General features: G+C 53.9%; 1 protein-coding gene across 4 annotated transcripts in view; it reads left to right on the forward strand.

The window, feature by feature from the left end:
• The window catches only part of MAPRE3 (microtubule associated protein RP/EB family member 3), a 27,521-nt gene extending 7,994 nt beyond the window's left edge, over positions 1 to 19,527 (forward strand). Inside the window, exons 1-7 of one of the 4 annotated variants that reach the window (XM_083605554.1) lie at positions 10,640 to 10,717; positions 11,983 to 12,110; positions 12,291 to 12,436; positions 13,388 to 13,589; positions 16,426 to 16,577; positions 18,065 to 18,217; positions 18,370 to 19,527. In XM_083605554.1, the coding sequence (XP_083461680.1) occupies positions 10,710 to 10,717; positions 11,983 to 12,110; positions 12,291 to 12,436; positions 13,388 to 13,589; positions 16,426 to 16,577; positions 18,065 to 18,217; positions 18,370 to 18,438 (858 nt within the window). In that variant the 5' untranslated portion in view covers positions 10,640 to 10,709 and the 3' untranslated portion in view covers positions 18,439 to 19,527. Of the gene's footprint in view, positions 1 to 10,639; positions 10,718 to 11,982; positions 12,111 to 12,290; positions 12,437 to 13,387; positions 13,590 to 16,425; positions 16,578 to 18,064; positions 18,218 to 18,369 lie in introns of those variants that run through there. The other 3 variants (XM_083605556.1, XM_083605553.1, XM_083605555.1) reach the window with 3 other exon arrangements.
• The last annotated feature ends 1,059 nt before the right edge of the window (positions 19,528 to 20,586 follow it).

Genomic DNA, 20,586 nt, shown 5'->3' on the forward strand with positions numbered 1-20,586 from the left:
CCCTGGGCAGGATCAGTGCGAGCGACCTTGGTAACATCCACCTGACAGTCATCCAGGAGTGTCTGCTGTTCCCCAAGGAAAGGCCCCCTACTTCTGCTCCATTTCAATCTTCTTTTCTGATCTCACTGAGTAAAAATTAGAGCCTGTTAAGTGGGTATTTCAACTGTGTGGACATTTGCCTCTCATGGGCCAGTGGCAGAGGGAGAGAGAGACTGGACAGAACACCAGCCACCAGCTGCAAATATTGCAGGCAGAGTTCCAACCCCAGAAAATGCAAGGATGGGATCCAAGCTGCAGCTGCCCAGTACAAACAAGCACCAGCCCCCGCCTGCAGCTCATTGCACCCCCCCCCCCGGGTGAAGCATCCCTCAGCAGCGCTGCTGGGCAGGTTGGGGCGGCTAATTTCTATGGTTTAAATCACCAGGTGAAAAGACAACACTAAATCATGGATTTAAATCCAAAAATTCCCTTTGTAATTGAGGTAATCTCTAAATGAGAGTGCATTCCTGGTGTTGCACCTGTAGAAACACATTGATTTGAAACAATATAACTTTTGTACCAGGCTTTGCCAACCTGGTTCCTTCCAGATGTTTTCGACTCCAGTCAGCCCCAGGCCAGCCTGGCCTGGCCTGCTGCAGCTGTGGCGAAGGCTGCTTTATGCAACCTGATAAGGTGCCATCCTGTCTTCAGTACTGAGCATCCCACTGTCGTGGGCTTCCAGCGTTCTCTCAGTTCCATTTTCCAGCAAGAGACGCCATGAAGACAGCCCTGTTTAGGGAAGTTTTTAATGACTGATGTTTTAATGTATTTTTAATCTTTCGTTGAAAGCTGCCCAGAGTGGCTGGGGAAACCCAGCCAGATGGGCAGGGTATAAATAATAATAACAACAATAACAATTATTTATTATTATTATTATTATTATTATTATTATTATTATTATTATTATATTGGGCCCAGGCGAAACCAAGCACACAGTTGTGCCTCTGTGCCCTCACTAGTAGTCAGGAGGGAGCCAGTTCAGGGGGGTTTAAAAAACCACGCAACCTCTTAGAACTGCTGATAGGTTCAAGAAAGCATTGCTGTTTGATGGATGTAGAATGCCCTTCAGTCTGCTGTATTTCTAAGGTGATGAGGCACAGCTAGGTGGTGGATTTTGGGTGCTGTCAAGGGGTTGCAGAGCGAGAGGCGCAGGCCAGACTGACTGAGCAAATTCTCTGAGAAGCTCTCCTTTGCAAGCCCAGCAGGAAGAGTACCGTCGGCTGAGGAAGAGTACGGTGCTGTTTTTTACGTGGTTAATGATCAATACATCATGAACTTTCTGGTGGGTTGTGCCCCATGTTGGGGGTGTGTGTGTGCATTTGGGTTGTTCTGCCTGCATCTTTCTGATTCCATAGCCGTTGGTGATCTTGTACGTAATAAACCATCGCCACAGCTGACCCAAGCAGCAACTGTTGACCAGGCTGTGGGACTAAAATAGTGAACTGCTTGTTGCATACTTTGAGTTCTCTGGAAATAAGCAGGTTGCAGGCTGGGACATGGCCCTCGGGGAGCAGTTTGCGTTGCTGCAGCCATGCCCCCCCTTTCTTGCCCTGCCCTGGAATCTCCTCCGCTGCTGCGCCCCCCCCCCCAAGACTCTCTTGACTGGTGCCCTACTTAAGTCACTCATTCCTGTGTTGTATACCTGACGCCTCCTTGATCTGAGCATCTTCTGAAGTGGTGGCGTTCCACAAGGAGATAAATAACAACCCCTTTTCCCTGCATGCAACTCTGATGCTCTCTCCAGTCAGACGCAGGAGACAGTGACTATGAGCAGTAAGTTAATGATCCATTACACCAGCAATTCATGGTGCAGTCCATGGGCAAAACACGAGACTTCTGGATTGCAGTGAAACTAGAAGCTTGTGCAAGGCCCACTTTTATTTATTTATTATTTAAGATCGCCCGCTCTGAGACCCCACAGTAATTCTCCCCTGGCCTCCTCGCTGGCCCAAGTAGGACCAATTCAGCCAGCTAGCCCTGGGATTACCTAACTGATTTTTGACTTTTGATTTTTATTATTCATGTTTTTATACCGTATTTTGTGCTGCTTTTATAATTACGTGTTTTAAATTTGTTGTTAGCTGCCCTGAGCTGGGTTTTTGAACCAGGAAGGGCGGGGTATATATAAAAAAATATTATTATTATTATTTATTCCAGTCTCCCTGCCCCACAAGCGTGGCTGGAACTTGCAGTCCCTTTCCCTCGTGGGCCTGGGGGTGCCTGCATCCAGAGGGCAAAACACTTCAAACCCACCAGCAGCTGTGAAGGAAGACCCGGTCTGGGTGGATGTTGTGGCAGATGCACCAGGTCCAAATATGCACGTGGCAATCCTCTTCCTCTTCCTCCCTCCTCCTGTGGTTCCTCCTTCCGCTTTCCCCCCTCAACCTGCCATCTGTGCTGGGCTTTGCCTGCATGGGGAGGACTGCCTGCCTTTTGGCCTTCTGGCTCGCCTTGCCTTTGAGAACGGGGTCGACCCGTCCTGAAGTGTTGGCCAGTTAGCGGTCAGCAGCCCGGGACCTCCTTCCCTGCCTTTGGGGCTCCCATGGACTCTGGTTTCCTTTGTCCAATCTCAGCATTTTCCCAGGAAAGGTCACACTGGTGCCTCTGCCTGGAAAGAGGCGACTGCAGAGGCTGCTTGGGCCAGAGAACCCAGGAAGGAGCTTGGTGGGGAGGGGTCCCTCTTGGGCTCTGAGCTTCAGGCTCGGCTGCTGGGGGTCAGGGGGGCTGTGACGGGGGCTGTGCTCTGTCTCTTTGTCTCCCCCTGTGGTGCAGAGTCATGCAGGTGTTCTTGGCTCATTCTGTTCCATTCGTCCCATCGCTTAGCCCAGACACACAGGTCCAGCTCCGAGGGCCTTCTGGCGGTTCCCTCATTGCGAGAAGCCAAGTTACAGGGAACCAGGCAGAGGGCCTTCTTGGTAGTGGTGCCCACCCTGAGGAACACCCTCCCACCAGATGTCAAAGAGAACAACAACTACCAGACTTTTAGAAGACACCTGAAGGCAGCCCTGTTTAGGGAAGCTTTTAATGTTTGATGCATTTGTTGTTGTTGTTTAGTCGTTTAGTCGTGTCCGACTCTTCGTGACCCCATGGACCAGAGCACGCCAGGCACTTCTGTCTTCCACCGCCTCCCGCAGTTTAGTCAGACTCATGTTTGTAGCTTCGAAGACACTATCCAACCATCTCGTCCTCTGTCGTCCCCTTCTCCTTGTGCCCTCCATCTTTCCCAACATCAGGGTCTTTTCCAGGGAGTCTTCTCTTCTCATGAGGTGGCCAAAGTATTGGAGCCTCAGCTTCACGATCTTTCCTTCCAGTGAGCACTCAGGGCTGATTTCCTTCAGAATGGAGAGGTTTGATCTTCTTGCAGTCCATGGGACTCTCAAGAGTCTCCTCCAGCACCATAATTCAAAAGCATCAATTCTTCGTCGATCAGCCTTCTTTATGGTCCAGCTCTCACTTCCATACATCACTACTGGGAAAACCATAGCTTTTACTATACGGAGTTTGATGCATTACTGTATTTTAATAGTGTTGGAAGCTGCCCAGAGTGGCTGGGGAAGCCCAGCCAGATGGGTGGGGTATTAATAATGATAATAATAATAATAATAATAAACTTAAATAATAATAATTCCCCAACAGCCTCTCCTTGGGACCCCAGTCCCAGCTTGCTGCCCCTCTGGTCAGTTGCCTACAGGATTTCTCTTTTGCTTCCCCTTCTGGCATCCAGGGGCAAATGACTGGCGCTCCCAAGCCTGGTAATTCTCCAGAGAGGCACCCACATTCCTTGTCCCCTTCCCAGGTTGGTGGCCAAGGGAGAGCAACCTTGGGCATGGGGGTGGGGTTGACCTCCTTCCCCTGTGCCACGATGGCTTGTGCTGTGGTTGCCCCCTCCCCTCTCCCCCCCCCGCCCCCAATAGCCTAGGCAGCTCCAAGGAAGATCACCTGTGCTAAGAGCCATGTTGGGAGCTGGAGGCGCCTCCTGGAGGAATTACACTCTCTCCCTCTCTCATCAGCTGCCGCCTTGGCCGCATCTGGGCTTTCCAGGCTCAGCTCTTAAAGCATGAGCCAGGTTCTGCCTGGTGGCCCTTGAGCCAGCCTGGGTTGGGGCCTTTTCCCTGCAGGAAAAAACCCTCCAAGTGCACCCAAGAGTCGAAGGGGTCAAGGCATGCTGTTTTCCTTGTCCCAAAAGGACACGGCGCGTTGTGGGCTGGGCTGTGTGCTCTGCACATTGAAAGGCCCAGTTGCTGGCAAAGGCCTCTTCTCTGCCAAAGGCTCTGGAGGCTTCTGGGCTGGAGAGACAAAGGTGCCATCTTGTGTTTCAGGGAGCCTGGAAGGGCAATTAGGTCAGAGGGGCAGAGTGTCCTGCCTTGTGAAGAAAGCGAAGCTCTTCGGAGCTGGACTGGGAAATCTGTAGCGCCCCCCCCCCAGTTGCTGTGGGACTCCCATCAGCTCCAGTCAGCCTGGCCCTGTAACATCTGGAGGCCTGCTGTTTACCTACCACTGCTTCAGGGGTAAGGGGGGGGGGGAGCCAAGCAGCCTTTGCTTCTCTGCAGGCCAGGCATCATTTTGTGCATTTCAGTCATCATGTTGCCCGTTGCTCACCTTTAAGTGCAACCAGGAGATGGCTCAAGTCCACCCTGGAGAGCCAGTGGAAAGGCAGCCCATTTGGCCAGGTCTCTTGACTTGCACAGTATATAAAGCAAGGGGACCCTCCAACAGCAACCAAACGATACAGTGCCTCCTTGGAGGGATGCTCCTGGCCCCTGGGGCACCGAGCTGAGCGTCAGAGGAAGCCATATCACAAGGTGTGCTGGGATAATTTCACAGGCTGCAGAATAAGTAACTCGGGAGTTTTTTCAGTAGCCCAGAGTAGCTGAACTGAAATGCCCGACTAGGGGGAAGACTCTGAGAAAGTGCAAGTCAGGGCAGTTTAAGGGCTACATTTTATTTGGGAAATGGGAAGGATGGTGGCAAGGTGTTTGGGTGGGGGGCACACATTTAAAAGTCAAGTCTATAGCAATGATGAATAGTCCCATGGCATTGGCAGCAATACAACCAGGTCTTGCCCAGGGGAGCTTTGACTGTATTCTGCTCTGGTCAGACCTCACCTGGAGTACTGTGTCCAGTTCTGGGCACCACAGTTCAAGAAGGACACTGACAAACTGGAACGTGTCCAGAGGAGGGCAACCAAAATGGTCAAAGGCCTGGAAACGATGCCTTATGAGGAACGGCTAAGGGAGCTGGGCATGTTTAGCCTGGAGAAGAGGAGGTTAAGGGGTGATATGATAGCCATGTTCAAATATATAAAAGGATGTCACATAGAGGAGGGAGAAAGGTTGTTTTCTGCTGCTCCAGAGAAGCGGACACGGAGCAATGGATCCAAACTACAAGAAAGAAGATTCCACCTAAACATTAGGAAGAACTTCCTGACAGTAAGAGCTGTTCGACAGTGGAATTTGCTGCCAAGGAGTGTGGTGGAGTCTCCTTCTTTGGAGGTCTTTAAGCAGAGGCTTGACAACCATATGTCAGGAGTGCTCTGATGGTGTTTCCTGCTTGGCAGGGGGTTGGACTCGATGGCCCTTGTGGTCTCTTCCAACTCTATGATTCTATGACTTCCGCAGGTGACTCAGAATCACAGAATCACAGCGTTGTAGAGACGGAAGGGACCCTGAGAGTCATGTGACCAACCCCCTGCAATGTAGGAAGATGCAGAACATCCCATGTGCGGATCGAACCTGCAACCTTGGTGTCACCAGCACCATGTTCTAACCAGCTGAGCTATCCAGCTTCTTCTGAGGAAGATGCCAGCTCTGTCCCCCTTCCCCCTGTGGTTTTTCACTGGTGTGTGTGTGTGAGAGAGATGCTCTTTATCCCAGGGATCCTGACAAGGTATTCCCAGCTCTGGATCAGTCTTTGGCCAGCCCTGGTGTCGTCTGACTGGGGCTTTGTGTGTCCCAGACAGTCCTGCTCTTGCAAATGCTCCAGATCTCTTGTTCTGGGGTGATGGTGGGTCTGCTTCTCTTCCCCAACCCATTGCAGCTTGGGGGGGGGGAATCAGGGACCAAAGGGTGTCATGAGGTGCCTTGGGAGATTTCCTTTGGCGGGCTTCCCCACTGGAGGATTGGCTACTGCATCCTAATTCCCGCCCTCAGGGGAGGGAATTCCCACCACTAGGTCAAACAGCTTAGCGGTCCAGGCTGATGTGTTAAATGCTTTGCTGGGAGCCTGTGGCTTGGCTCACTTATTCGAGTCATAGGCCAGTGGGTGGAATGGCTTCCCCGTTTTGCAGAGCATGAGTGCTTGTCTCCCCACATCACTTGGTGCATGAGGCGGATCCTCCAGTTCTCTCAGTGTGCCTCTTGCTGGCCTGCTAGAAGCTTCTTGGGCAAGCGAGGGCAATTCTCCTGGCCCCACTCAGAAGTGGTCCTGGGGAGGCAGAGGTTCTCCCTGCCTTGCCCTGCATCGCAATCTGCTTTTCTAATCCCCCCTCCAGGCAACGGGTGGGTGAGCAGCCCTCCCATCTGGCAAATGGCACCCAAAGTCCCGCCATATGTATGCCAGCATCCCTTGCAGCTGCCCAAGGGAGCTGATTGGCTGGTGGCCTAGTTTGTCCGCCCTCCCTGTGGCCAGGAGGCAGCGTGTCACAGGATCCGAAGAAAATGGCTCAGTTGGAACAGAGTCTGCCCCGTGGGGCTCTGGGGGAAGAGGGGCAGGCAGTTCTGGAAAGGAGGCCAGGATTGCTCCACCCCAAAACACTGGGGAGACGGCGCGCCTTGGGGCAGCCAAACACAAAGCAGTGGGGCGGCTGAGGAGGTTCCTGACAGATGCCCCCCCCCCCCGCTCTCCTAATCCTGACTTTCATTGTTGGCCGTGCATTAAGCACTCAATCTCTTGCCGGCAAAAGTGAAAGCAGATTTAGCCCCTTAATCTGATCTGTTCAGCCCAGCTGCCCCCCCAGTTCCTGACTTTGGTGGGTGCGGAGGGGCGGACTTTCAAGAGCAAGATGGGTCTGGGGCTTCTGTTACAAAGTCATAGAATCACAGAATCATAGAAGTGTTGAGTTGGCAGGGACTGTGAGGGTCATCTAGTCCAACCCCCTGTGGTGCTGGAATCTTGTGGGACTCGAACCCACAACCATGAGATTGAGCGCCTTGTGCTCTGCTGATGGAGCTATCCCAGCTGAGCTACATGTTGCTGTGCTGAGGCCTCTGGAATCAGCCTAGACCGGACAGTCCTGGGAGGGGGGGGCACTGGTACTCCTGGGTGGGCAAAGGGTTTGTGGTGGGTAGGTCACAAAACCTGCAGGAGGTTTTCATGTGTCCTTTCCCTGATTGGGAGATGACAGGAAGATCCCATCGTGGGATCACATTCACCCAGTGCTTTACCAACTGCACTGGCTCCCGGTGGAGTACAGGGTCAGGTTGAAGGTGCTGGTTTTGACCTTTAAAGCCCTACGCTGCCTAGGACCCTCGTACCTACGGGACCGTCTCTCCTGGTATGCCCCGCAGAGGACCTTAAGGTCCACAAATGACAACTCTTTGGAGGTCCCAGGTAGCAAGGTGGTTAGATTGGTCTCAATGAGGGCCAGGGCCTTTTCAGTACTGGCCCCGACTTGGTGGAACGCTCTGTCCCAAGAGACTAGGGCCCTGCGGGATTTGACATCTTTCCGCAGGGCCTGCAAGACAGAGCTGTACCGCCTGGCCTTTGGTCTGGACTCAGTCTGACCCTTATGTTTCCTTCCCCTTATGGTTTTGATCTATGGGCTACTTTTAAAATGAGGCTGCATTTTAAATTGCATTTTAACCTGTATTTTAAATTGTCCCCCCCTATTATGTTTTTATTGTAATTTTACTGGTTAGCTGCCCTGAGCCCGGCTTTGGCTGGGGAGGGCGGGGTATAAATAAAAAATTATTATTATTATTATCATCATCATCTTTGTGGCAGTTGCAGGTGATGCAGCCCCTTCAGTCTACCTTGTGTGTGTTGCTCTGCCTGCTTTTGGTTCGGGGATGTGTGTGTGTTGCTTTCCATTTTTGCCTAGGACTTAGAGAATGAGGGTTTTGAATAGGAAGGAGGTCGGGAAGTCTGTTCTGTATAACACTTTTGCCCAGGTTTAGAAACAGACAGGAAAGTTAGGAGCCGAAGGGCACCTTAAACCTAGCTTATGGGCGCCACAAAAGTGCACTTTTTTTTTCTTTTTGTGTTTGCATAAAATTGGAAAACTTAATAAATATTTATAAAAAAACAAAAGTGCACTTTTTAATAACAAGAACACAAAGCTGAAAATGAACGAACTGCAGCTAAAATCTTATGCTCATTTTTAACATGGTCCAGTCCTCATCTGAAGACTGCAAAAACCAAAGCCATATTTCCCCTGCCCACCCCCCATTAATATTCTTATGAGGGTCCCTTCTCCAGTGGGGAGGCAGAAAAAGGTCCTCCTTTTCTTCCAGCAGTGGCAGTTTTAATCTGAAATCTTAAGCGCAGGACTGTGCCCACAGCTCAGAAACTGCTCGCATTAATGAAATTTCCCCTTGCAAAACACACCTAGAACAAGGGGAGTTTTGAACGCTGCTTTTACCCCCTCTCCCAGTTAGGACTAGCACTGTGTAATAGAATAAAATGTAAAACAAATGTTCGGGCAAGGGGGGCTAGGAGAGGGAGGGATCTATTCAGCCAAGGTGGTTCCTTCTAGGTCATGGGTAGGCAACCTAAGGCCCAGGGGCCGGATCCAGCCCAATCGCCTTTTCAATCCGGCTCACGGACGGTCCAGGAATCAGTGTGTTTTTACATGAGTAGAATGTGTGCTTTTATTTAAAATGCATCTTTGGGTTATTTGTGGGGCAAAGGAATTCGTTCATCCCCCCCCCAAAAAATAGTCCGGCCCCTCACAAGGTCTGAGGGACAGTGGACTGGCCCCCTGCTGAAAAAGTTTTCTGGCCCCTGTTCTAGGGCCCTTATTTCTTCAAATACCTGGACTCGAAGGTGTTTTCCTCAGCATTCTGTCTGATTTCGTGCGGCTCCCAGAGGCATCGTGGTGCCATCTTGGTCAGAGGCTGACCACGCACAAAGGCCTGATGCCCAGATTTAGCAGGCCTGCAGGGAGGTCAAGAGATAAGCCAATTTACCTGGGCAGCGTAAAAAGCTTGGAGAAGGCATTGGACGGTGCAAGGGAGCCCAGGCAGCGCTGTTTCCCTGGGAAATCGGGCTCTGTCATGTATCTTGGAACGTGACCCAACTTTGTGACGTGCGCAGCATCTCAACCGGTCAAGCCCACGTTCTTGCTTACCAGGCCAGTGGGCACCTGCCTGCCCTGTCGCTCTGTTAACGGCCTCTGACTCTGGGGTGGAATTTGTGGATCAGGACCCAGAATTAAAGGAGCCTCTGATGCAGCCCCAGGAAACAAGCCAGCCTCTCTTCCGCCCTGCCAAGCCTGCTTTCTTGGGCGCTCATTTGGGGGCGGGATTAGGAGGGGAGGAGCCAGCAGCCCTTAAGCGGCTTATCAGCTGTTAAATGAAACTCCCTGGAGTGGGGGGGGGGGGGTTGGAGGTTGTGAGGGAGCCCCTTCCTGCTGTGCTTTGCAAGGCTGAGGTCAGCAGAATTCCTTTGGCCAAGCACCACCTTCAGGCGGGCCATGCCCCCTCCCTCCCCTTATTGACCAAATCGACGAAGAGGGTGCTTGCTAAAGGCCAGGTTGGTGCCAGTCCTGGGTGAGGCCCTGCCCAGGGGTGCCCCTTCCATGAGCCAAAGCATTGGAGTTGGGCTGGCAGAGGAGAAGCTGGGCTGGGCTGCCCCACGGGGCCCCCTCTGCCCAGAAGAAGCCACCTCTCTCCAGCCCAGTGGGACTTCTCTGGGGATGGTGCCCTGGGGTGGGGGCAGTGGGGGGGGTCATTTGGCATCCCTGCTTCCATTTGCTCTCCTTGCAGCTTCAGGCAGCAGAGGGGCTTCCCTTGGGGCATGGAGGGTTGGCGTCAGACCCACCAGATTTCGGCCCTGGAGCCTTTGGGGGCTGTCTCTTTGGGGCTTCCCTGGACAGGCTGTGGGGGGAGAGGGGCTTTTGCCCTTGTGCCTTGGGGGAAAGGGGAGGCTGGACTAGGTGAGCCTTTGGGGTGATCCCGCAGCCACCCAGCTCTTCTGAGGCTCTCCCCAGCCCATTCACCCACCCCATAGGCATCATTGTCTCCGCCAGCTCCTCTCAGGGAAACAGCCCTCAAGCCAAGCCGCGCTCTGAGCCCAGCCTCTGAGCCAGGAGGTCCATGGGAGAGCTTTCTGCCTGGCAGTGCCCCCACCTCTTGCGTCAGATCAGCCTTCCTTCTTCCTTGGAGGGATCCTGGGGGCAGAGTCCCTGGCTTGGTGACCCCGTCCAGGTGCCCTCCCGGCTTGGAGGAGGACCAAGTGGGGCTCCTGCCCTTTGTCCTTCCTGGCACCGGAGGCTGGCTGCTCTGTCTGTGCCCTCTCTGCTTTGGGGTTCCAGAGGGGGTGAGGGGAGGCCTGCTTTCTCCCTGTGGTTCCCCTGTGTGCCTGGAGATGGTGTCAGCCCTGCCTCCTGATTGGCTGAGGAGGCGGGAGGTGGGGCTTTATGACATGCCTGGGAGTTTGCCAGCCCCCTTCCTAGGGCAGCCCTCCTTGAACCGCGTGGCCAGTGGGGCTGGTGCTGGCGCTGGCCCAGACACATGTCCAGGTGAAGGGAGGGCTTTGTTCAGTGACCCCTCACTTGCGCCCATCCCTCTCCTCCTTGTCTGTTCCCCCCATGTGCAATGGCCAGTGTGATGCCCCTGGTGGCGCAGTGGATGCCTGCAGGCACAGGAGTGGAGTGGGGCCTGGCAGGGCCTGCAAGTGCGTCTCCCATTGGCTGCCCTGCAGAAGCAGCTTCCTTTGCAAAAGGCAGAGAGGCCTCTCTCCCGCTGGAAGGGCTGAGGGCGAGTCTGACATGCACAGCTTGCTCTGGGGGCCCTGGACTTTGCGGGCTCCCACCCTCCTTTTCTGCCTTTGTGCTCAAGTGCTGCGAAGTTTTTGGCATCTTCTCCCTGCCTCTTTGAAAAAAGGCCGCTGGGGAAAGCTGAAGTCTGACTCAGCTTGGAGGGGGTGTCCCTTGGCCTTTGCCTGGGTGAAGTGTAGGCTCAGCCACCGTGGAGCCCCTTGGACAAACCGGAGGGGAGGGGCTGCGTGCAGGTGGAGGCCAGGGAGTCTCCTGTCTGGGAACTGTGGGGTGAAGCAGCTATTGTGATGCTCCTGAATTAGTTTATTTTTCTGCTCCTCCACCCCATTTTCTCAGGTGCAAAGGTGAGGCTGTTTGAGTGGAATGGAAGTGAACCCTGTCCGTTTCGCCTTGGGATGGGCTTTAGTCAGTCTTGTCCGAAACCCCCAACGTGATTTGTTCTGCAAAGCAGTGGGGTGGGGACCTCCTACCTCTGGGCCAGATTTGGCCCACCAAGCCTCCCCCTTCTTGCTTGAGTATTTTACACCTGTCTCATGGTTCTGTCATCTGCTGCCAGGAAGTCACAGCTCCAATACTTTCCCCAAATCACACCTGACATTGCTTGTGGCATCCGGTGTGGGGCAGGGAGAGACCTGGCTGGCTGGCTGGAGTGGAGTCCCGCTTGGTCCCTCTGCCCTCTCCTCCCTCTCATGGGTCAACCCACTGCCCGGTCTGTCTCTGCAATCGCCTGGCATCAGGTGACGGATGGAGGTGGGCCCTGGCCACCTTTCAAATGTTGTTTCTGCAGGGGGCGGAGATGAAGATTTGGCCTGCCAGGCCAACCAGGTTTGCCGCCCTTACTGTAGAGCATCAGGGGCTGAGGCTTCATGGCGGAACATGTGTTTGGTGCGCTGAGGTCTTGGGCTCCATCCTGGGCACCTGAGGCCTCGCCTTTGGGGCAGGGCTTGGAACCGCTTTGCTCCCGTAAGCTCCCTGGCGAATAACACCTCCCTCCCTTCTTCCTGCAGTTGGGGCATGGCCGTCAATGTATATTCCACTTCTGTGACGAGCGAGAACCTGAGTCGCCATGACATGCTTGCGTGGGTCAACGACTCCCTGCAGCTCAACTACACCAAGATCGAGCAGCTGTGCTCAGGTACTGGGCAGTGGGGGGGGGGCAGAAGGGGCGGCGATGGGGTGGTGCAGCCCTGGCAGTGCGGGTAACCTTGAACCGTCAGTGGTTTGTGGCGTAGGGAGAAGCAGGGACCTTGACTGCTGTGCTGGGGTCCAGAGACTGTGTGGAAGAAGCCAATTTCTGTGCCCTTTCCCTTGGCAGGGGCTGCCTATTGCCAGTTCATGGACATGCTGTTTCCGGGCTGCATCCACCTAAGGAAGGTGAAGTTCCAGGCCAAGCTGGAGCACGAGTTCATCCACAACTTCAAGGTGCTGCAGGCTGCCTTCAAGAAAATGGGTGTGGACAAGGTGGGTCTCCGGAAGGGAGGGGGCGTGGGAGGGGGCTTGCCTGGGGCTCCCACTGGCGCGGCCCTGGAGCTGGGTGTCAGGGCTGGAGGCAGAGGTCTACGGGAAGCCTTTGGCTCCAGTTGGCAGCCCTGGCTCCGTTTCCCAGAGGCTGGGCACCCTTGGCTTGCATGTGGGATTTTCGTCCGTATGAATAAAGACCATGGGTTTGACCAACAACGTTTGTAGTATTCCCAAAGCAAAGGAAGGATTGGACTCTGATTAATAGAATACACACGAGACTTAGGAAGTGCCAATAATAATTCCTCTCCACCCCTTGGCCCAGGTCGTTTTATTCACAAAAGAACTTTTTACACAGTGTTCGTAAGAACCAATCAGATTTCCTCTGAGCATTTCAAAAACCCCACGTGGGACAAAATCAGTTCAGAAGAAATCCTGTTAACTACAAAGACTGCTCTGAGCTTGCATACATAACTGACAGTAAATAAAACAGGACTAGAGGAATGGATTTAGGAAACTCTGGAGGTCATAAACAAGCAGTAAACAGGAGAGGAAGGCTGGGTAGTATTTACCATCTCCTGGAAGTATTTACCATCTTTTTGTGAACCCTCTTCCTGGCCCTTAAGATCTGTCTAAAGGTTAAACTAACCTATTTTTATGTACTGAGGGTGCCTGGTGAAGCAACTGGCCTGTGTGTAGAATGCTGATATGTGCCTGTCAGGCAGAGAAATAGGGCAGAGATGCAGAGGCGTGGATTGATCAGAAATCATATCAAAATGGCTCACCCAGTCAATGCAATGCTTTCATTGCGGACACAAATGGCTTGCTCCATATTTTTCATAATTCCTCATAGCAATCCCACCTGATCACTACAAACGTTTTTGGCTCTGAGGTTGTGTGAGTGACCAGGTATCTCTTAATGATCTCCTTCCCCCTCTCCTGGACTTGTTGCAGATCATCTCAGTGGAGAGGTTGGTGAAGGGGAAGTTCCAGGACAACTTTGAGTTCATTCAGTGGTTTAAGAAATTCTTTGACGCCAACTACGATGGGAAGGAGTACAACCCGCTGCTGGCGAGGCAAGGCCAGGAGGTGGCGCCTTCTCCAAACCCAGGTGATCAGATCTTCAACAAACTCAAGAAACCCATTGGCACTGCAGGTAATGTCGCTAGAGCCAGCGGGCACCCCAGGATCCGGCCTCCAGCATGACCGTGGCACCCTGGCACCCGGCTTGGCAACTCCTGGGGCACCGGGGGGAGGGCGGAAGGAGAGCCCACCTCCCTGGGCGTGGGAGGCAGGATCCTGCTGTGCAGCCTAGGGACCCGGGAAGCCGCCTTATCCCGAGTCAGACCCACTGGTCTGTGCTGGGAGGAATTCCAGGCAGGGAGCCCGTCCCCAGGATTGAACCAGAGGCGGGTCTGAAAGGAGGGGGAGCAAACAGGGTCCGACAGCAGAGACAAGTCCTCTGGGCATTCCAGATCCAACCAACTCAGATTCCAGGTGACCTTAGAAAAGAGCGTGATTGAGAAACTTGCCACCACTTTAGGCCTGTGAAATGTAGCCACCAGGCATTGTTCTGGCAAAGGGGTTTTCTGCCCGTAAAAGTCCACGATACGAACATAGCCAGTGTGCACTGACTTATTAGCGAGAGTGAGTTGCAACCATTTCTCATAAGGCGGGGTCTCCAGACCCCTCAGCAGTCCTGGCTACCCTTCCGCAGACGTGCTGCAGTTTGCCAACGCCGTTCTTAAAAGCCGGCCTCCGGAACTAGACACAGCTTCTTCCTGTACCAGGGCTCTCCTCTTCTGCATTAGCCTCTGGGTCCGCGTAGCCCTGTGGGTCGGTCGTGCCAGCAGGGCTCAGCCTGCTTCCTCCTGAGGAAACGACCCCTCTCAGCTTGCCGCTGTGCTTAAGCGAATGGGGCCTGGCTGCATTGCATGCTGCAACCTGTCTCGCACCGGCTCATGCCTGTCTGTGGAATCTGGATGCTCTTCTGGGAAAACGTTCAGAGCCGCCTTTGCCTTTGGGGTGGGGGCTGTGGCGCCCAGGCCTGGCCTGTTCAGAGCTGCTCTTTCCCCTCCTTGGAAGCTTGCAGAGCACAGCCCTTCCTGTTCTCCCTTTGGAGTGAGCCACGCATGCCCATTTCACAGAGGAGGCAGGTTGAGGGGGGTGGCTGCTGCAAAGCCACACGATGCCCTGGGCTCAGGCGTCTGATGCCCTACCCTCATAGGCTCAGAGCTGGCTGGGTCTGGGGGCTCCGCAGTCCTTGCCTGTCCCGTGTTTCCTTTCTCTGCTTCCCGGGAGGCTGGAAGAGGGTTGTGTGCCCAAGGCTGCTCAGGGAACCCCCCAGCTTTTTAGAGGGGATTGGTATGGCGTTCCCAAAGCAAAGGAAGGATTAGACTCTGGTTAATAAAATACACACGAGGCTTGACCAGCAAGACTCTGGGAGGAGTGCGTATAATAATTTCCTCCTCACCCCTTGGCCCAGGTCGTTTTATTCACAAAAGAACTTTTTACACAGTGTTCGTAAGAACCAATCAGATTTCCTCTGAGCATTTCAAAAAACCCCACGTGGGACAAAGTCAGATCAGAAGAAATCCTGTTAACTACAAAGACTACTCTGAGCATGCAGACATAGCTGAGAGTAAATAAAACAGGACTAGAGGAATGGATTTAGGAAACTCTGGAGGTCATAAACAGCAGTAAACAGGAGAGGAAGGATAGGTAGTATTTACCATCTCCTTGTGAACGATTAACAAACTACATCAAAGCTACCTTCTAGCTTTATGACCCAGGATGCCTGATGCAGCAGCCGGCAACTGGTCTGTGTCCTAGAATGCTTATATGTGCCTGTCAGGCATAGAGAAAGCAAATGGCAGAGGTGCAGAGGCCTGTGGGATTTGATCAGAAACCACTCTCAATGAATGAAACCCAGTCAACGCAATGCTTTCATCGCGGACACAATGGCTTGCTTTATTTTTCATAATTCCTCATAGCAATCCCACCTGACCCCCACACTCTGGATATTTGCACTCCTACAGATTGGAACCTGGGTGGCAGCACCCAGAGCCCACTTCCTCTCCACCTTTCAAGGCCTGTTAGTGGAGATGCCCCCCTCTCCAGGGCCTGGTCTCCCCCTGGCCTTTTCCGGACGAAGGGACCCTGACGAGGGGTGATAGAAGAGGTCCCCCTGCTCCCCAGCCACCCTCCCTGAGCCAGGGAGGGGATACCTAAGTCACAATATGGAACACACACACAGAAGCTCTGGGTGAGCAGGCCATGGTGGCAGAGGGTTGGGCTGACCTTGGTTGCAGCAACCAGCTTCCTTCCTGCTGGAGCTTCCGCTTGAGGGGGACAGAAGGCCCCCCCCAGGTGAATTGCAGGCCCCAGGTGAATGGGGCGAGCTCCGGCATTGATGTGATGAGTCCAGAGATGAGCCCAGAAAGAGGAGTGGGGTCCCCCAGGGCCGCCCTGCATGGCTCTCCCTAGCGGGGCTCGCTTGCTTTGCTCTGCGGTGGCAGCAACACCCGCTGGGGGGCTGGCTGGGGCACGGCTCTTCCCTGCATGTGTGTAGCTTGACGCTGCTGCCCTGTGATGGTGGGCATGGCGGGAGGAAAAGCCTCTCTGCTCCGGGGGTGGGGGGAGAGAATTATTTGTCCTTGGCTCCCAGGGTGGCAGGAGGAAGGGGGACCCAGAGCCAGCCCCCCCCCCGCCAAGCTGTCACTTTCTGCAGTGATGCAGAGCACCCATGGGAGCTGGATTTCAGCCAGTCCCTCCACCCACACTTTGCACCCTGAGTGGCCATTTCCCCTCCCTCCCTCCCTCCCTCCCTCCCTCCCTCCCTGACTAATCCACTTCTGGGGCTCCAGCTGCACACGGTCTTCTTGCAGGCCTCACTCAGGCACACGCCCTGGCAGAAGCAGACGGGGCTGATTGCCAGGAGACTCCTGAGTAACTTCCATTTCTCTTTCTCTCTCTCTGACTTCTTTGCACAGTCCCACAGCGAACCTCCCCCACAGGCCCCAAGAACTTGCAGAATCCGGCCCGGCTGAACGTCGCTCCCAGCAATATTGTACGGAAAAACCCTCCCTTGGCCCGGAATGGGGGCAGCGAAGCAGATGCCCAGATCCTGGAGCTTAACCAGCAGGTATGGGCAGCGATGGGGCAGCAGGGCTTTGAGCTTTGCAGAGGCTCCTTTTCCTGACTTGGATATTGGGGGACCCTGTTACTGTCAATCCAAACCAGGTCAGTGAGTGCCCACCAGTCACCCCACTTTAAAGAGCAGGTCAAGAGAACGTCCAGCCACGTGGGTCAGGCCTGTGATGCCCTGAAGCAGCCCCTTGGCTGTTGTCCGGAGCTGGAGTCGCCCAGGTGGTCTCAGCAGCGCCTGCCTCTTCCTTCCAGCCGCTGGGAAAGGGGCCATGCAGCCGCCCTCTCCGTTTGGCCCCGTGGCTCTTGGGGCCTGGGGGAAGCCAAAGCAAGCCGCCTCCAGAGTGCTGCTTTAAGGCAGGGAGAGAGTCTCGAGGCAGGAGGTGTGGAGAATTTGGGGCTCTGGCTGGAGGCGCATCCTTAGATGCTGGGAGAGCAAAGATGTCTTTGGCAAGTGAGCCAGGATCCCTCAGGGTTCACTGGCCCAAAGAGAGGTGGGGAGGGAGGCTGAAAGAACCAGGCAGAGGGTCTTCTTGGCAGTGGCGCCCTCCCTGTGGAATGCCTTCTCATCAGATATTGAGATAAATAACTATACAACTTTTAGAAGACATCTGAAGGCAGCCCTGTATTGGGAAGTTTTTCAGTGGTTGATCTTTTATTACATTTTTATGTGTTGGACGTTGCCCAGAGTGGCTGGGCAACCCAGCCAGATGGGCAGGATATAAAGAATAAAACATCATCATCATTATTTTATTTTATTTTTATTTACCTACCTACCTACCATGAGTATGGTGATCTGAAGGAGAATTAGTGTTTTTTCAAAACACACACAAATTGCGGGGGGGGGGGGGGGGGGAGAGAAAAGAACCTAAGTAGAGGCTTCTGGGTCAGGCCAAAGGGGGCCCATCTCACTTTGGCCAACCAGACGCCTCTTCTGAGAAGCCCACGACCAGGGTTGACACCCCCTTAGCTGAGACTGAGCCCGTGGGACAAAAGGCAGAGGGTCTTCTCGGCAGTGGCGCCCTCCCTGTGGAACGCCCTCCCTTCAGATGTCAAGGAGATAAAGAATTACACAACTTTTAGAAGACATCTGAAGGCAGCCCTGTATCGGGAGGTTTTTAACGCTTGATGTTTTATGTTTTTAGATAAGCTATAAGCCGCCCAGAGTAGCTGGGGAAACCCAGCCAGATGGGTGGGGTATAGTAATAATAATAATAATAATAATAATAATAATAATAATAATAATAATAATAATAATGTGTGAACTTTTTGAAACCCACCTGTGTGAGTCTGGGGGAGAAGAGCAGCAGAGCAACCCTTTGTCTTCCCCCCAGAGCAAAGGGCATCTCCCCCAGCTCCCTGCAAGGTCTGCGCAGGCCGTGCCCTTGGCCTTGTTCTCGGCTGCGGCAGGAGGGGCTGCTGGGGTTGGCGCCCCCTTGCCCGCCCTGGCTCACCTTGCCCGTTCTCTCCCCGGGGCGGGGGCAGTTGGTGGACCTGAAGCTGACGGTGGACGGGCTGGAGAAGGAGCGCGACTTCTACTTCAGCAAACTGCGGGACATTGAGCTGATCTGCCAGGAGCACGAGAGCGAGAACAGCCCCATCATCTCAGGCATCATCGGCATCCTGTACGCCACGGAGGTGGGTGCCAGCCGGGGGGCGCAGCTGCCCTTGCCCCAGCCCTGGCCGCTGCTCTTGGAGGGAGGTGGGAGCAGCCCTGGCCGGGGAGCCTGGCGGGTGGGGGAGCCCACTTGGCCCGCCTGTGTCTCACTCCTTCTCCCCGGTCCTTGCAGGAAGGCTTTGCCCCCCCAGAGGACGAGGAGCTGGACGAGCAGCACCCGGAGGACCAGGATGAATACTAGCTGGGCCCCCGCCCTTGTGCGCTTGCTCGCTGCCCCACCATGACCGACCGCCCCACACTCCTCACAGGCCATGGACATTTACGGTTTTGCATTGTACAGCCTCCTCCTGCACAGTCACACATTATAACAGGTTTCTACCGACCCGAGAGGCCCGCGGTGCTTTCTGTGCGTTCCGCAGATCCCGTGGGAAGCCCACGACTACCTGGTAAACAAGCGTCCCTAGAGAGAGGAGACCAGCGCTGTAAATAGGCCTGCGGTGGGGCAGGATGCTGGGTCCGGTGCCCCGGGCTCTGGGCCCCCCGCCCCGCTCCCATCCCACCCCATCTTCCTTATTTATTGAATAATTTTATTCTTTCTCCAGTTGTCTTGGGTGTGAGCGCTCCCGGTCCCTTGTATTATATTGAGAGACAAATTCTTTGTATATTTTTCCGTACTGGATTTCACTTGCACTTTGCCTGTTGTGTTTGTGCGGAGCCAAGCTCTGGCACCCCCTCCCGGCTCGGGGGAGTTTGGGGGGTGTGCGAGCCGGGGGGGCCAAGCCCAGCACTGGAGGCTTGCTAATTTGGGGGGTGGGTGGGAGGAGGGGAGGGCTTGGACTTGGAATATTTATTTATTGGGGTTACTTTAATGAGGCTGCTGAGAATGTGGCTTTTCCAGCTGCTCTGTCTGACATATCAGGTGGGTTGAGGGCAGGAGAGCTTCATAGACGGCTGCCTTCCTCTGCCAGGAGCTTCATTGGGGGGGGGGGTGACCCGGGGACATGGCAGCCTTGCAGTTGGGAAGAGAAGGGTGGACAGGAGCTCTCCCCCGACCCCCAGAACCATCTGTTTCTCATAAGCATCTCTTTGGTTTGAGTTCCACCTCTTGCCCTTGGGACGTCCACCATTGGGAGGGGCTCAGGCCTTTGCCCGCTCCCCCCAGTTGTGGCCCACCAAGGTTTTAGTTCATGCTGTTTTGACAAGATTGCCACACAAACTCTGCCTTGGCCTGTTCCTCGTTTTGCATTGCCTGTTTGATCACAGACACCGGTGTGCAAAGCCTGCATCTGTGTTGCGTTTTATTTAAAATAAAAGTTGTGTGGTTCGAGAACTTGTCTGCTGCCTCTGTGCCGTGGAGTCCTGCCTGCACTCCAGTCTGCAGGCCTCGCCCCCCGCCCCACCCCCAAAGCGTGGGGCCAATCCCTTTCGTGGTTACTCTTGCCGCTGGGGGCAGTCTTTGCTTTCTTATAGAGCCCAAGTTTTATTAAGGCTCTTCACAACACAGTGTAACAAACAAAACAATTTCTAAACCAAAAATAGTAAGAAAGAGAAAGAAGAAAAGGAGTTAGAAGACTATAAGGTGTTGGGATGCGTCTGGGGAGACGGGGGCATTTGGCAAGTCCCCAGGTGGCTCCAGCCACCGGCCAGCAGCCGGGCGAACTCCGGTTCTCGGAGTAACATCAATCAGCAACACGAGCCTCAGAGACCTTTAGAGACTTGGCATGCTCTAATCAGCAGAGTGAATAACTTCTCACAATGGAAGTGGTGGACAGAGACATATGTAAGCATTATTTGCAGGCGTTTATTCAGCATAGTTCAGGAACAAAGGAAAAACATGTCTGCTTCCCTTCGTGTCCAAGCAAAACGCAATATAGCAAAAGCAATATACAACGGAAGTTCCCAGCAGACTGTGCTGGACTGTAAGCAGGCATGTGACACACAACAGTAATGCCTGTTCCTTTGAAGGTGGAACGGAACTATACCCTAACATAAGGTCCCCTCTCACTGATATATCCTAACTTTTCTCCCATACAGGGAAGGGTGTGCCCTCCCAGCTCTCACCTGGGAGCAGCCCTTCATTCCCCCAGCCTCCCCCCCTCCCCTTCCCTGCCTCTCATACGGGGTCCTTCACCAGCATTCCATCATCTTCACCTGTATGCAGTTCTTACCAAAATACATTGAGAGTATTGAAAGGAAGTAATAAAATTCTATTTCAGGAAGAAATAGAAAAATGAAAGTGATCGATAAGAGCAAAGGATTAAGAACAATAACAGAATAAAGCAAGAGAGAGAGATGAATAAAAGGGACTTCCAGCTCTCTGCCTGTCAGTCGTAACTGCAAGATTCCTCCCGATAATCCCATGGGGTGTCCAGTTCTTCCTCTCACTGCT

The sequence above is a fragment of the Podarcis filfolensis genome (assembly GCF_964270895.1).
Source record: "Podarcis filfolensis genome assembly, chromosome: 3".
Classification (NCBI taxonomy): Eukaryota; Metazoa; Chordata; class Lepidosauria; order Squamata; family Lacertidae; genus Podarcis; species Podarcis filfolensis.